Here is a 15,690-nt window from a genome sequence, read left to right as displayed (position 1 = left end):
TTAATAAATTTTTTTGAAGAAATTACAATTGAACCGCAACTTTTATTAATTAATTTGTAAGATCTTTGTAACATGGTTGATGATCGTTGCGCACTTATTGGGTCATGAACTTTACTATTTGAGAGGCTCTTAACTCAGAAGTCGCTGCGTGAGGTATTTTTTTAACAATTATGATGTTAATTAATTTAGAATATGTACAAAAATGAACACCAGGAGTATATATAGAATTCCGGAATCTATTTTTTGCGATCCGATATAGTATATTTTTCATAGTTTTTAGTTGGATCATAAGGTTCCCAACGAGAAGCTGGAAAAATATGTTTGTTTCTCTCGTACCAAGATCGGAGAAGAACTTTACCAGCGTGAGACTCGGCTTTTTCAACTGAAGCGTCATTTACGAGTCTTAACGATAGCGAAAGAAAAAAGTTCAATTAAATCCTCTGGAATGATCAAAATCTTAATTTAAATGATAAACTTTGAGAAAAAATTACCTAATGTCATCGTGAACGTCAAAACTGAATAGAGGACCACTTTTTCCTCTAGCTTTTGTTACAATAAAATCATAGAAGGTATAATGATGTGGAATTATCAAATCCTCCTTAACATACATCAATTGGTCACCAGTTATAGTACGAAGTTCATGGAATTCTTTACGCAAAACTTCCAAACATTTCTAATGTAGGAAAATAAAAATATACAAAAATAATTTTCCTTAATAAGTCAAAGTAACCTAACATTATTATACCTTAAAAAAAATGGACTTTTTCAAAATATAAAAGGAAAAATATATTTAAAAAATATATGATCTCTTAAATAATTAAAATTTAATTAGTATTAAAAACAAGGACTACTGTGCCATCCAGGCTGGGAAATAAGGATATTTTTTAAACTAGTCCTTGGGACCAGTGACCCCTCTAGTCCCCGAAATAATTAACTGGTCTCTGGACTGGTCCCAGCCTTTGTTCTCCAATAGATTTGCAATTAATAAACTGGTCCCGAGGACCAGTAACCCCCACTTCTTGAATTAAAAAACTAGTCCAAGCAATTAATAAACTGGTTTTGGACCAGAGGAAGTGTGCTATTTCCCAGCCTGGTGCCATCCGCCATTGGTTTAGTGGCGTCTGCTAGCTTGAACCCCAGCTCAACCTACATCTGTCAGCAGGCTTGGAAATAAGGTTTATTTCTGAACTAGTCCTCCGGACCAGTGACCCCCTGATGTCTTAAGTATGAAACTGGTCCCGGGACCAGTGACCCTTCCCCAATTTATTTTTCTACTGGTCACAGGACTTGTGGTCGTTCTCTCTTCTAAAAAAATCTCTCTCGGCTTAGGGTTGTATACACAACTGGACTCATGGAGTCGAAATTTATGTTCAAATGAAAATAATTAAAGAGGTCCCCATATCAATTTTTAATAAAAGTAGGAATTATTAAACTAGTCATTGGGACCAGTGACCCTCACGTTTTGAATAAAAAAAGTGGTCCAAGCTATTAATAAACTGGTTTTTGACCTGTAAACCTGTCTTATTTCCTAGCCTGTCTGTCAGCCTGTGAGAATTCAACCAATCCTGTAGGGGTAAGAGGTTCTGGCTAGAAGACGCCACTAAACCAATGGCAGATGCCACAGTACTCCTTGTTTTTAATACTAATTAAATTTTAATTATTTTGTAATAAGAGATCGTTTATTTTTGTTTTTTAATATTTTTTCCTTCTATATTTAGAAAAATGCTGTTCTTCTAAGGTATAATGTTATGTTACTAACACTTTTCCTTTAAATTATGATCATGATAAGCTTATTACTTGTAAAAATTGATAAATGCTATTCCCTTTCTTCATTTTAACACTACGTCTGTGTCCAGAACCATCCCAATAACTGAAAGTGATGGATATCTCTTCATTTTTAAGCTTTTCTTGTTTTTGGACCCATTCTAATCTCAATTCCTCTCTAAGTCTCATCTCTTCCTCCTCTCTTTCACGATCAGGAAGAAAACTAGTATCCACATCAGGATTTTTCCTAATCTTTTTCTTTCTTCTCGGTTTATCCTCTCCAAAATCGGAGAAAGTGGAATTTGAATCCTCACTACTTAAGAATTCCCTTTTAATCTTAGTATCGGGAAGGTCGACAATGCTAGAGGAAGAGTTTTCATTTGATTGGGATGTTTGGTTATTTAACTTCATCTCAATTTTGGAAATGTCTGGTTTAACATCTTCTTTTTCCAAGGTTTCAGGCTCTCTCGACTCTTCGTTTTCAGATTTTATTTTTTCTTCATTATCTCCACCATCATTCTCCTCGTTATCTTCATTCTCATCTTCAGCGTCTTCTTCTTCATCATCGAGTCTAAAAGATAAGGCGGCAATTTGACGTTTTTGACGTTCCTTCTTCTCTTGTTTCATTTGAATCTCTCTTTCCCTCATCATCTCCTTCTCGCGTAATCTTTGGGCCAATTGCCTCTCTCTTTCTTTAACCACATCTTCTTGTTTCGCCTATAATGGACCTGGTGTTTCGTTAGAATCCGTTCTTCTAAGGAAAACTAGTAGAGAAATTTTAATTGTACCTTCATCTCATCTAGCGTAACTAGACCTATGGTACTAGATTTTAATTGTTGTTCAACAGCGTCATAATGTGTCGCGAATTTATTGCCAATCGTGGATAGCTTCATTTCTTCCTCAATTTTACGTTTTTGATGCTCGAGCTCTTCCAAAGCTTTCTCTCTCTGTAAAGTTTAAGCTTATTGATAAGAGCTAAGTTCAGAGACGAAACCACTCGTAAACGTGTACGCAATATAATACCTTCTTTTTCAGTTGCATGGCTCTGCCAGCTTCACTCGCGGCTCCCTTATACATTGCCATTTCCTTATTTTAACTAGTTAAAACCGTTAATAACGTACTAATAACTAAACTTGCTGTGGCTGTCAGAGTGTCTGGCTGAAAAAGTGAATGAAAATAGAAAGCAAAGGCTTAATGGTTTACTCTCTAACCGATCACGTGTCCTAATCTTTGCCTGCCTAGTGCCTTCAATCCTACATTTATCAGTGTTGGGAAAATCGCGAATGACGTTGTACCATGGATAAAGAATGCGCGTGCGGAAATTTGTTTTCACGCTATAGAGAGCTAACAGTTCTGACCCTGAAACGTCACACCCTTCTATCTCTTACTGTAGTTTCATCCCCCCTAACGGTTGGAAAGAGTATTCTACGCGCAAAAATGCCAACCAGAGGGGGCTGTGTGACGTCAGACTATCTCTTCCCCTTAGTTGTTAGCTCCCTATAGGATAGGAAACTCCCTATCTCGAACGACAGGTTATTCTGTATATACTCTGTTACAACATCAGTTGTCAGCACGAGCAAAGCTAGGTCTCTATGCAATTTAGCTTTGCGCATGCTGACAACCAAAGCTGGAATAGAGTATATACAAATAAGCTGCCGTCGGAGATGGAGTTGCCTATCCGGTTGTACTACCAAGCGGGGGGGGGAGGGAATCGGAAACCAAAGAGCAGGAGGTATTCCTATTTTAAATATATGGTCCAAAATGGAAAATAAAGAAGCAGTAGTGGTTGATAGAAAAGGGAAAAGAGAACCAAAGAAACCCCATAACATCAGTGAAATGAACGTACAATTAAAGGACATTCATTCTAAAATTTCTAATACTAGGTTAAAATTTGTAAAACAAGATGCTCTGGCCCATAACTAAGCCACATCGTTTCCTACTACAATAAATATATCATAACTCGAAAACGGCGTCCCTTAGGGCAAACTATGAATGATAAAAGATTTTCGACTCAACATCGCTCACGTAAGCCTACTTTACAGGGGCAAGGGGATTGTGGCGGGTAAGCCTACTTTTCAGGTGCAAGGGGATTGGCTATTATTGACGTTTGAATTCTAACTTATGCCTCTTTGAAAAGTTTTCGAAATTTGCTTTAACCTTTGGTGTAAGCCCTGACATTAAAGGCTAGATGTCTTTCGTAACCCTAGCCATTTGCTGAGGAATATATTTAATTTAATCCACAGATAATAATTGTAATTAAAAACGTATCTTTGGGCAGGTGTTACTAAATTCAACCCCTTACCTTTCGTTAGAGGATGTAAACGAACTCTAATACTTGGAATCGGGTCTACAAATCATTCAATTACCCTGATCTTGACAATAATCAAATAAAACCAAATAAAACAAATTGGGAATTAATTAAAAATTAGAAGCGGGTATGTCTATGAGGGTACACGATATAAACTCGATGTCGCGGAAATTACCCGTTCAAACCACGGCTCGCCGCTATGGAAATCAAACAGTTAACATTTTTGACTTTGTTAATATACTGCCTCAATAATGGAATTCAAGTTAGTTCTAATTTTTAAGTTAAGTTAAAAACGGCATTAACCATTGAACTTACAGGCAGCGGAGGGAAAACCCGATAAAGAGGTAGAAAAACTTCTAGAAACACCTCCGGAGTATTTAAAAATCGTAAATGTAAGCTAGTGCACCATAATGCTTCATTCCTGTTGTAAGTCTGCAATATTTTCTTTCAGGGAAAACTGGTTAAGTACCCATACACTGACAAGGACGTTGTAATTGACTTGGGAGATTACAAGAAAAAGAACAACACCAAAAGACAAACCTCAGGAGTACACGTAAGTTTCCGGGAAAGACTTGTAGACAAAGTAAATTTACAACAATTACTTTCAAGTACTTTGACGATTTGGACGCCGATGAAACCCAACTTGAACTTCAAATACCCTCACCCCTTGGCGAGTCATCCCCAAAGGATAAGAAAAGTGAAGTGATTGAACACGATGAAAGGGCAGAGGAGGAATTTGCAATGGTAATAATTAACTAAACTTCAATTTTAAAGCTAACTAATCAAGTTTTTAAACAGTTTCAACTCTTCGGTGGTAACCCAAGTAAAACCTCATCGGGAGAGATCATAATAGACGGTGACGTGGCAATACATAAACCGGAAGATGACGAAAAAGGAAGCGATGTTGAACTTCAAATGAGGAAGGGAACCGCTAACCCTATTATATTATGGCCCAAAAAACAACTCAAATACGAATTTGATAAGTGTAGGAATGAAGCTCAAACTTCAACCCCATTTCCGGTAAATTTCTAACAAATACAAACCTCTGTAGCCATCACTCCACAAACCAGAAGGATCATAGAAGACGCGATGGAACATTGGGAGGAACATACTTGTTTGACCTTTAAAGAACGCGCCATGTTTGACGACTACCCTTTTTGGTACATTCGTTTTAGAAACGATCTCTCGGGTTGCTATTCTTACATCGGAAATGTTTTCCTGACCTTAAGAGGTCAAGACGTGTCAATTGGAAAAGGTTGCGAAAATGTAAGTATCAACATAAGATATGTTCCATAAGTTTGTCACTGGTTAGTGACAGCATGCCATGAAGAGACGTATGTGCTACGTCATAGATATATTATTAACTTATGGTATCAAGCAATCTAGGTTTCAAACTAGATTTTATTTTTAATTATATCGCAGAAAGACATAGTCATTCACGAAATTGGACACGCTGTGGGCTTCTTTCACGAACAAGCCCGTAGCGATCGCCAAGAACACGCTGTTCTCCTACCGGAAAACATTGCTAGTAGAATGCAACCCCAATTTTCCCAACAAATGGACAAAAGTTTCGGGACCGAATATGATTTTGGGTCGATTATGCACTACTCAAGTATGGCGTTCAGTAAGAGACCATACGAAAGAAATACCCTGGTCACTAGGAACCCGCATAATCAGAGACTAATGGGGAAATATACTGGTCTCACGTTCAGGGACCGGAAAATTGCCAATAACCTTTACGATTGCAATGGTAAGTTCTAATAGGTGGTGATTAATACATGCAAGTTCATCGATATGAGTAATTTGGTTTTAATTGCGTAGTTCAAACATTTGTTGTTTAAAAAGCATTTTTTTCCAAACCTTTACAAAAAGATCAACTTAACTTCATACTAAGAGAATTGAGAATAGCATTTGCTAGTGCTATGAAGTTAAGTTGATTTTGGGTCTAACTAGCAAAAAATGAGGTCGTAATGTTAAATGATTGTGATAAATTTCGAATTGACTATAATAGTAAATCCCTAACGGGATTTTTTTACTGAGTACTTTTATTCCCAATTAGCGGATTGTCCAAATTTGGAGACAACCGTTTGCGAAAATGGTGGGTATTTAAAACCATTCCGCAAGGACTACCCAGTAGATTGCGAATGCGATTGTCCTACTGGTACAAGCGGAAAGTTGTGCGAAAATATAACAGGAGATTATTACCGTAAGTTAAAATTGTCTGTTGATAGACAATTACCGTTATTGTAACTTTAAAAACGTACAGCCGAACCCGTTTGTGGTGGTAACATTACCGAACCCACCACCATTGAAACCCCAAATTACCCGGAAAGATTGAACCCATACGAGGATTGTAGTTGGTGGATTCAGGCTCCTCAAGGTCAAAGAGTCAGAGTTGAGTTTCAAGATTTTAGTTTCGATAAGAGACTAGATAAAGAGGGACATATCTTCAACGGACTATGTACTTACGAGAGAGTCGAGATACGGACGAAAGACTTGTACCACGGCGATATGTAAGGCTTCTTTAGTCATTAAGCCTAAATTTGACGTAACTTACAACATTTCTATGATAGGTATTGCGCCGAGGACATTGAAAAGGGTAAAGTAATGGAGTCCAGAGGACAGGACTTCATTATTCTAATTACAGCGAACGCTTACAAAAATGGCCGAGGGTTAAAAGCGGATGTAACATTTTTTTGAATAAAAATACTATTTTCATACTTTCAGCACTTGCAGCCTTGTTTCTGAACTTAATAACTATCGTAATACAATCCCACGGTCATGACACATACGCACTAAAAACATAGCAGAAACTACAGTTTCCCGAGGCGATAAATAGTTTAGCAAAAGTAGTTCACAGTCCTATTAAATTTAGTCTTATGATTAAAATAGAAGACACTTTAGAGAGACATTCTCATTCCCATAAGAAACGGTACGATTAGAGAAAGGGCCGGATTGAATCGTCGCTGATTGGACAGATTCCCCGGTGAAGTATCACCGGCCGAAGCGGCAGCTTTATCGGGTTGACCATCGGCGCTGTCCTGTTGAGGTTTCTCCTGTTTGTCCTTTGAGTTCTTGTTGCGGTTTTTCCTCCAGAATGGAATTGGAACTGCTGTTGTGGTAGAAGCGGCTGAGTCGCTTGCCAATTTATTCGTACCACCACCACCACCCGAACCACCCGCGGAAGAAGGAGGTGATCTCGTTCTGGGAGGACCTTTGGATACTGGCAAAGGGTTTAAGAAGTATACAATGCCGCTTGAAAGAAATTTTTAAAGTTCCCAACGAACAACACCGATTTTATTTGGATAATAACCGAAAAAATAATTACACGTTGAAAGCGACAAAAATCAATAAAAACCATCAACTTAAATTGTAAACTAACTGGAAAATCTGTAACTACGATTAGAAACTATTCTGGAACCAAGAAAAGCAAAATTCCCACAAAAAAATCAAAACTGGAAGCCATAAACTACAAATATGAATGAGCTAAGAACAGAATGAGCTAAGAACAAAAACTCTGGACTAAAACAGCGCGGAACAAAGGAAAACCTACGCCTAAGAAAAACGAGAAATCTCAAGCTCCCAGAGCTCTATTACTACAAGCGCGAAACGCAAATTAAAACCATCAAAGTATGCTTATCTACGTCACCACGGCACGGTCACCATACAATACACCATTCATTCAGGGAACATTTGATTTTAGGAAAAGAGTGGATAGTCGGTGGGTGTTTTTAACTATGTTAGACTTACCACTAGGATACGGGCCAACCTTGGCTACGGCTTTGTGTCAAATAAGCGTAAGAATTAGGAAAATGTATTACTTAACCATGATAAAATACCAAAAACAAACATCGAAGAGATAAGACCTAGAAACTTTCCTATGTTTTTAGGGGACTATTCTAAAGACGAGGTTAAAGGTCAAAGAATTTGGTACTTACGGCCATCCATGAAGCAACGGGTTCCGGCAATCCCTTCGTTTTTCTTGCGCTCTTTTTTAGCCGCGGCTTGATCCTTTTGAAGTATATAAACACCCGGTTTCGAGACTCCAACGTCACGCAAGTCGTCGCACGTCTTGGCCAGTTCCGGGTAGTATTCTTAAACCGGATGTCAAGTATTTATCGCTCGAAGAAGGAAAGAGAGAGGTCACTTACCTATGCTGTAGACGGCGAAGAAACCTTTGGGTCCGCAATGTTGACCCGCGCAACGAGCGTTGCACTTGTGTCTCGGTCTTTTTTTAAAGTATTTGGTATCCATGCTTTGGAAACAGGCGCATCGGACAACGGATAAAGCGGCTACTTTGTAACCTTGCCCACGACATTGTTCTAAACACTGGGCAGCGCTGACATCATATTCACGGGCACCATCTACGTTTCCTTCGTAGCATTGCATAGCGCCTGCAATTACAAGGGTCACCGTTTAAATCCGTCAAGCCAATTAAGCTTAGTTTAAAGCAAATGTCTGCTCCTATAGCACCCCTAACATTCTGGCCAATAACAAATCTTCCAAGAAGGTGGGGATAAAACTAGCCTTTGCTAAGCTTAGAGGGCCAGTAAACTCCACCCCTCCATTATAGGAGAATCTAGTGGTATTTGTTTAAGCTAAATCAGAGCCGAGACTCGCTTGGAAGTTGAACGTACCCACGTCCTTTCGGCATATAAAATAAGCCCTTTCCCTACAAAGTTCATCACGCCAACGATATCCGGCTGTGCCGTCCATCATGACGCACTGTTCGTAAACGTTATTGGGTTGGTTGACCAGCCATAACCGGAAACCGGAAACGCTGCCGTCCACCCAGCGGTAAGTGTCCGTTCCGGTCACGTTAAGTTGTTTGATGCCAATGAACCAACCTTGGGTCGAAGCGGAAGCTTCCAGTTTTTGAATCATCTTCGAGAATGACGCCATGGAAAATTAAACCTAATTATAAATGCTAAGCCTAACACAAAAAACGTTGTAGCGTAGACCTTTCTATAAAAACAATAAAAATTGTATACGAAAAATCATATCTTTCCAAAAGAATGTTTTAAAATAGGGTGTGGTTAGCTTTTGAAAACTTTTCAAACATTGCCTTCGGGTGGGTCACGTATTTTTGGGGTCCCATATTGGCCTAATACACGCGGGAAAGAAGATCGGGGACCAGCGCATAGTGGAGCGTTAATGAGACATATAATCGAGTCGAAAATGTATTCGCGGGGGTGCGATTAATGAACGAAACGTGAGGAAACCCCCTTCAAAAAATGTATTGAATTAAGCATCCACAAAATTCACAAGTATATCGCGAACACGAATGGAAGAACTAAAAATTTCGAAGTCTACGTTACTAGGGTGTGACCAGAATACTCCAAAAAGGGTTACGAAACCTTTGACTACAGTGTCAAGTTATACTGTCCAAAAATCGCTTTTAATTACGAAACGAGAGCATTAATTTCGGGTAAAAATGGATGAGAGAAAGAAAAATTCCACGCCTCTTAAACTGCGGGGGTGACATAAATACAGGGTCCAATTTACGAACACAAAAAAGGCTTTGAATAAAACGGTACACAATCGCGTTTTGCTCCCCAGAGTATTATTAAAAACAAAAAGGGACGCGAAGCAATTATCGGAATTAAAACTTACGGGTTGATTGAAGGGTACGCGAGTTTAAACGGGTGATTTATGGCTAGAGTGTCAAGCGGCTCACCTTCGCGATGAATCTAAATTCTTCGACGCTACGAATACTGGCCAAAAACGCGTCAAAACCGTAGCAGGTCTTCTCCGCCTCGTCGAAAGTCTGCCGAATGGTAGAGAAATAGTAACAGTGACCTCTCCAACCTTTCCAAGGATCTTCGCATTTAGCCGCATCTGAATATGGCCAAAAATATCACAAGGGTTACGTGTCATTTGCAGGCTAAGTGTAAATACGAAAAATACTGCCTGTCTTTAATATTAATAAAGGATAATAATGAAAAACGTCCGATTTTAATTCAAATTCAATATGAACTCAATTTTGAACAGAGAAACAAGTAATAAACTTAACTACCTCCACTAGTTAGAGAGCTTAAGAAATTGACAAAAAAAAACGTGCAGCCGTCCGGGCCACCGTTTTCGCATTTTGTTTGAAGTGTTTTAGGGATGACCCCTTAATTAAACTCGAGTTTCTTAATTAAATTTCAGGGGTCATACGTAAAATACTCTGGACAATCTTAACTTGAAAACAATGGCCCTGACGACAAAAATGTCATAGAACATCTTCGACTCAAAATCACCCAAAGAACATGCCCTTAATTTCAGCCAGAGCTTTCAGAAACACCCTGTACAGGGACTTTACTCAGAAAGATACGGTTTAAAGTAAATCATCATTTTTAAAATGAACTCACGATTTGGTTTAAAGTTGACCAACAGAATCAGAAATACGAAACTAGTGGGGAAAAACGACATTGTTTCGAATACATCACGCGCTCGAATGCAATTTCATCTAAAGATTCGAGGTATTTCCTTTTTCAGCCGCCCTCTCTCTTTCTCAGAGAGTGGATATATTCTGAAATGAAATTGAGATCGGATATTGTATTTATTGAACTATTTATCGAAGAAAGTCTTGAACGATATATCTTTTTTGTTTAAGGAAGGGGATAAAAAGTTGTTTTTATGGTTCGAAAGGTACACGATTGGATATGATCAGGAACACGTCGATTTCTTCCACTTGGAATCTTTAACAGCTAGACCTGTCATTTTCTATTCCTTTCTGCATGAATTAAAGGGGAGGACTTATAAGAACTGTTACCCCTGACCTCATGCATAATGTATTTGAAATTAGAAACCACGTGATATCGACGTAATCCTAACTGTAAAAACGTTTTCTTTGCATGTTCTGAACCAGGGTTCATACAACTTTTGGAAAACAAATTTCCCTGAGATTTCCATGTTTTTCCCCATATACTTTGCTGAATTTTCCAGGTTTTTCCCGTATATGGAGTATCTTATGGAGCAAATGTTAACGAAGGAGGGAGGGGGTCAAATATGACTATAACATAATCAAAGGACATCCCCGTATCTCTAATATAACCAGAGTTGTGAGCCTCCAAAGTTGGGTGTAATGCTATTCCTATGGAGGGTGGTATGTTTATGAACATTTTACTTAATTACTCGGCCCCTGTTTGACGCAAATTTCCCTGATTTCCCAGAATTTTACTAGAAATTATAAATTTCCCTGAATTTTTACTGTGAACGAGTAAACCTGGGATCGACGGTTGTCTTACATTTTTCAATAGCCAATGAATAGCGAGGAAGGAGCGGGCGGTTTAACAAAGTTTTAAGCCCTTGCCGGGGATCTACGGCTTCTTAAAGATTCCAAGTGGAAGAAATCTACGTATTCCTGATATGTTCCATATCTAGCGGCCAACTTTGTGGTTCCCATAGAAACGACAACTCCATTAAATTATTATTTTTATCCCGCGGAATCACCCTTTGAAATCTGATCGAACGAAGGCGAAACCGTATAATTTTCTCTTTGGAAAAGTAATTATTTATTCATCAAATAGGCTTAGCAACAACCGCGAATCAATTTCGTTATAGGAGTTACACTTTCACTCTCTCTTACTCTGATTCATTTCAAATAATAGAAACTAATAAGTAGCAATTATCTTCGAGCTAGGGGACGTCTTTTAATATTCTAAGAATCTTAGTTCTGTGTGCAGCGAATCTATATAAGCAACACAATCAGTCTTATGGGTAAATATATGACTTACTATAGTTGTTTTAATTTGTAGTAAAGTCACACCGCTTGGTTACCGATGGTTGTACCGTGTTTTCATGGTTGTACAAAATGTAAATTTTATATACAGGGCGATTTTGAGTTCTATAACAATTTCAAGACTGGGCCACTGTTTTCAAGTTAAGATTAGAGTATTTTAATTGAGAAACTGAAAGACAATGCTAATTTAATCCGTAAAACACTTGAAAAAGGTGGCCTGGATAGCAAAATGTCATTGAACATTTTCAGCTCAAAATTGCCCAAAGAACATTGCCCTTAATTTAACCCACACTTATCAGAAACACGCTGTATATAAAAATTATATTTTGTACAACAATCGGTAACCAAACTGAGTAAAGCTTCTAGAAATTAAATAGCTAAAATCTTAATTATTTACTTTAAAAACTCAACTACATTAAATTCCAAAACATTTCCACTCCCACGTTTTAAAATCTTGTATCTCCACTCACCAATATTAAACTCGATCCGCACGCAATACGTTTTCATAAAAATTCTAAATCCATTAGCTTTCCGTGTCGCTCGCGAATTTTACTTCTAAACTGTGACCCAAAAGGACAGAGGAACTTGGGGCAAGAGAGGAGCTCTATAGACAGTAGTTGTGGTCACTCATTTGACAAATTGACCACGGCTAACTAAAACCGACTGCGCAAGCTCATGAAACCGCCCACCAGATAAAGGTCCGAAACTGGATTAACCCCAGTGCAATTAAGCAATCGTAACACGTCCGAATATATAACGACGGCGTTGAAATGACGGACCTCGCTCATAACTTTCAAAACTCTCCCAGAATCACTAAAACCCATATCAACCCAAATAATTGAATATATTTTGTTCGCGGTTTAATAAATCCATAAGTTCATAAGATATGTCCCATAAGTTTGTCACTGGTTACAAACTGGAGCTTGTCACGAAGTGACGTAGGTCATAGATTCTAGTAAAGCGACGCCTGGTGAGGCGCTATCAAAGGCTTAGTATAGAGTAAAATGGAAGATGGACTTCATAACCTAGTGTAGTCAATTCTCGCGTCGTTCTCGAACTAGCTCGAGCTGTAAGTCTCAGGCACTACGAAGTGTCATACTTATGGAACATATCTTATAAACTTATGATAACTCTATTCATTTTAAACGCGTACGTGTACGGCAAACTCTCTTTTTCTCACGTACGTATATTTGGGGACATAGATATCTCGTACAAACTTGGGAAAATATGTTTAAAACAGTCTTTAATACATGTTTTTTTTTCATGATAATTACAGTATTTTACAATATTTCCAAAAAACATGTTAATGTGTTTCATTTAACTAGCGTTAAAATTAAAAAGAAAAATTTACAGAAAAATAAAAGAAAAAAGTGTTTAGAGAAAAAAATGAGCAAAACTTCTAAAAAAAAAATGCTAAAAAAATTAAAACCTTTTCCCTTGCAATAATTTAAACACCTAACTATATCATACTACAAAACTAATATAAAGCGTTACTAACTACCATCCTTAACTACAAACCCAGTTACCAAACCCTATCCAAAGTCACCCCAAAAGCTAGAGCCCTTAAAAACCGCCAAAAATAAAGCATTCCGAAATGAAATTATTTTTAAACTAATTCTATATCCACTAAACCCTAACACCCTTGGAAAAAAATCCCGTAATAATCCGCACACCCAAGCCCGACCCTTATAAACCCTGCACCCCGAAAACCCTTTAGGAACCGCCACAATTGATGATCATTAAAAAAATAGATGAAAATTTCCCTAACTCGAGACTAGTGAAAAGATTGTGTAAAAAGAGATGAGTCTAGTAGTACTGCGTTGGACCATGAGGTTGGCTATTAAAAGATGGATATCTTTGAGGTTGGCTATGAGTGGAGCTAAGTAGGGAAGCTGGTGGTTGAATGGACCTCATCTGGACATCGGCTGGATCCTCAGCCTTGGTTCCTGGTTCATTGGTGTTAATATGGGCCCTGAATCCGTGTCGATCAGCTACGTAATCCACACGACGGTAGACTCCATTTGGGTCGTTGTAGGAGTACCATCCTTTAACGGTACCCGATTCATCTCCCGACTCTTGACGACCGTGTCTCGAACCTTCACCGTCATCAACACGGTATTCGAACTCGTACGGCATGGGTTGCTAGGGGGTGTTTGGGTTTTGGGTTGCAGTCATTGTTTTAATTACAATGTTTGTTTGGGTATGTCCCAAATGAATCTCACGTCGTAAAGCTTATTTATGATGACCCAAAGCTTACAAGCTGAGTTTTAAATATTATTTTTTATTTCCTAGGCGAGAGTGGGTGGGGTTAAACCGTAGCTTTCATGCAAATTAAGACCAACAAGAGTCGCGCCAACACCCTATGCTAAGCCTAAATGAAGTATATCTTCACGAGATACTTTTACATTTTTGTTGATTTATTGAGGTATATTTTAGCTTTTGGGAATTTGAAATAGATTTCAGACACGGCGAGAGAGAGAAAGAAAGTTCCGTAGCGTGACCCCATTAACCTTTTTGTTGGTAGCATAGCGAGATAAGTTTGAATATGTGTGTTTAGAAAGGTTGATGTTGTCTGGACGATGAAGTCGAGTAAGCAATTAGCGTAATGATAAAGCGTACGCTTTTACTAACGTCTAAAGATGACCTTTTACCTTTGCAACAATTAAGCCACGCGCATCTTCGCGGTTTGATTTTCACTCTCTTTAAATGAAATGAAACGTGTCTCAAAAAGAGCAAAACTGAACCGTTTACAAAAATAATAATATATAATGTTTTGACCAAGGATTAGCATCACAAAAGAACACAGAACGCCAGTTCTCAGTTGGTTTATCGCATTTTACCGTGATGACAAATAATGAACGAAACAAAATCACTAACCTGTGGAAAATCTTCTTGCGGCTTGGAAAACGCGATAGCTACGAGGATCACAGCCAAACAAACCTGAACAGAAATAAATAAAAATTACATTAGAAAAAGAGTTAATAATCACAACGAAACTTGAGTTTAAATTAAGTATTTAACCGTAAAAATTGCGCGCGTCATGATATCGATGAAGAAATAATCCAGATGCTGATGGCAACGACTAACGAGATTGAATGTGGTTAAAGACTACGAGGATGCTCCTTTATATACCCTATCTTTCGTCCCCATTTTTAACTAAAAATCTTTAAAATCCTAGTTTATTGAGAGGACTAGAAACATCTGAAACTAGCAACTCGAACCGCCTCCAATAATTCATCCCCCCAAAATCATTGGTTAAATAAACAAGAACAACAGTCCATATTTAAGTAGATACTTTCACGCTCTCCATTTCTAGTCAGAGATATTAAATAGAAACCGAAAGTGAAGAGTTTACCGCCCCCACCAGTTCGTCTTTGTCTATATATTCTATAATTTATTTCCCTCGGATCGGAATATTATATGTTGAATAATTTACATGGAGATTGGAATATTGGAACGGTTTAATCGCGCCTTTTAGGGTGGATTGAAATTAGTTCCGCATCAATGATTGCGAAAGTTTGGGTACTAACCGTGCTAATTTCATAAAATGTTATATTTGAAGTTATGGATATAAGTTTATCGATTTTATTTTAAATAATGACATGAACCTACGAACATTTGAAATTATATACTTCAACATTTGATTAAACATTTATTTTTAGTCGTAAACCTTTGAACTCGTAAAACTTGTAAGTCATGACAATTTCAACTTTTGTACCCATAAAACGTTGTAAGTCATGAGAATTTCCACTTTTGTATCCATAAAACTTATAAGCCATGAGAACTTCAACTTTTGTACCCATAAAACGTTGTAAGTCATGAGAATTTCCACTTTTGTATCCATAAAACTTATAAGCCATGAGAACTTCAACTTTTATACCCATAAACCTTG

At 37.9% G+C, this 15,690-nt stretch overlaps 3 protein-coding genes and 1 pseudogene across 3 annotated transcripts; 1 reads left to right on the top strand and 3 right to left on the bottom strand.

Moving 5' to 3' along the window:
- Positions 1 to 22: 22 nt before the first annotated feature.
- On the bottom strand, positions 23 to 2,922 carry LOC149623329 (protein FAM50 homolog). The gene is made up of 5 exons (XM_089853123.1): positions 2,788 to 2,922; positions 2,553 to 2,711; positions 1,798 to 2,481; positions 492 to 673; positions 23 to 402 (listed from the first exon to the last, which is right to left on the bottom strand). Exons 1-5 carry the CDS (start codon positions 2,845 to 2,847, stop codon positions 237 to 239), a joined length of 1,251 nt encoding a protein of 416 aa, XP_089709249.1. The 5' UTR covers positions 2,848 to 2,922; the 3' UTR covers positions 23 to 236.
- A 521-nt stretch (positions 2,923 to 3,443) lies between these two features.
- Positions 3,444 to 6,803, top strand: LOC149623328 (blastula protease 10-like). The gene is made up of 10 exons (XM_089853122.1): positions 3,444 to 4,334; positions 4,390 to 4,464; positions 4,524 to 4,625; positions 4,682 to 4,816; positions 4,871 to 5,057; positions 5,124 to 5,338; positions 5,495 to 5,822; positions 6,132 to 6,278; positions 6,339 to 6,585; positions 6,646 to 6,803. The coding sequence occupies exons 1-10, from the start codon at positions 4,272 to 4,274 to the stop codon at positions 6,770 to 6,772; spliced, it is 1,626 nt and encodes a 541-aa protein (XP_089709248.1). The 5' UTR covers positions 3,444 to 4,271; the 3' UTR covers positions 6,773 to 6,803.
- LOC149623326 (uncharacterized) lies at positions 6,690 to 15,026 on the bottom strand. The gene is made up of 7 exons (XM_089853124.1): positions 14,676 to 15,026; positions 10,426 to 10,586; positions 9,750 to 9,910; positions 8,710 to 8,956; positions 8,224 to 8,466; positions 8,011 to 8,166; positions 6,690 to 7,295 (listed from the first exon to the last, which is right to left on the bottom strand). Exons 2-7 carry the CDS (start codon positions 10,484 to 10,486, stop codon positions 6,973 to 6,975), a joined length of 1,191 nt encoding a protein of 396 aa, XP_089709250.1. The 5' UTR covers positions 10,487 to 10,586; positions 14,676 to 15,026; the 3' UTR covers positions 6,690 to 6,972.
- On the bottom strand, positions 13,034 to 13,961 carry LOC149623327 (cuticle protein 10.9 pseudogene; annotated as a pseudogene).
- Positions 15,027 to 15,690: the final 664 nt, after the last annotated feature.

The sequence above is a fragment of the Phalangium opilio genome, unplaced genomic scaffold, assembly GCF_054372755.1.
Source record: "Phalangium opilio isolate 3A_F unplaced genomic scaffold, DU_Popi_V2 ptg000113l_1, whole genome shotgun sequence".
Classification (NCBI taxonomy): domain Eukaryota; kingdom Metazoa; phylum Arthropoda; class Arachnida; order Opiliones; family Phalangiidae; genus Phalangium; species Phalangium opilio.
Note: the sequence above shows the minus strand (reverse complement) of the source record. Positions and strands in the feature narration are given on the sequence as shown.

Coding starts and splice junctions, on each gene's coding strand:
- LOC149623329 (XM_089853123.1), bottom strand. CDS start 2,847: ATGGCAATGTATAAGGGAGCCGCGAGTGAAGCTGGCAGAGCCATGCAA. Junction 674..1,797: donor GCATTTATCAATTTTTACAA/GTAATAAGCTTA, acceptor TTCCTACATTAG/AAATGTTTGGAAGTTTTGCG. Junction 403..491: donor GACGTTCACGATGACATTAG/GTAATTTTTTCT, acceptor GCTATCGTTAAG/ACTCGTAAATGACGCTTCAG.
- LOC149623328 (XM_089853122.1), top strand. CDS start 4,272: ATGGAAATCAAACAGTTAACATTTTTGACTTTGTTAATATACTGCCTC. Junction 4,817..4,870: donor CAGAGGAGGAATTTGCAATG/GTAATAATTAAC, acceptor GTTTTTAAACAG/TTTCAACTCTTCGGTGGTAA. Junction 6,279..6,338: donor TATAACAGGAGATTATTACC/GTAAGTTAAAAT, acceptor AAAAACGTACAG/CCGAACCCGTTTGTGGTGGT.
- LOC149623326 (XM_089853124.1), bottom strand. CDS start 10,486: ATGTCGTTTTTCCCCACTAGTTTCGTATTTCTGATTCTGTTGGTCAAC. Junction 9,911..10,425: donor GGTCAACTTTAAACCAAATC/GTGAGTTCATTT, acceptor GGCCATATTCAG/ATGCGGCTAAATGCGAAGAT. Junction 8,167..8,223: donor CTTCGCCGTCTACAGCATAG/GTAAGTGACCTC, acceptor ATCCGGTTTAAG/AATACTACCCGGAACTGGCC.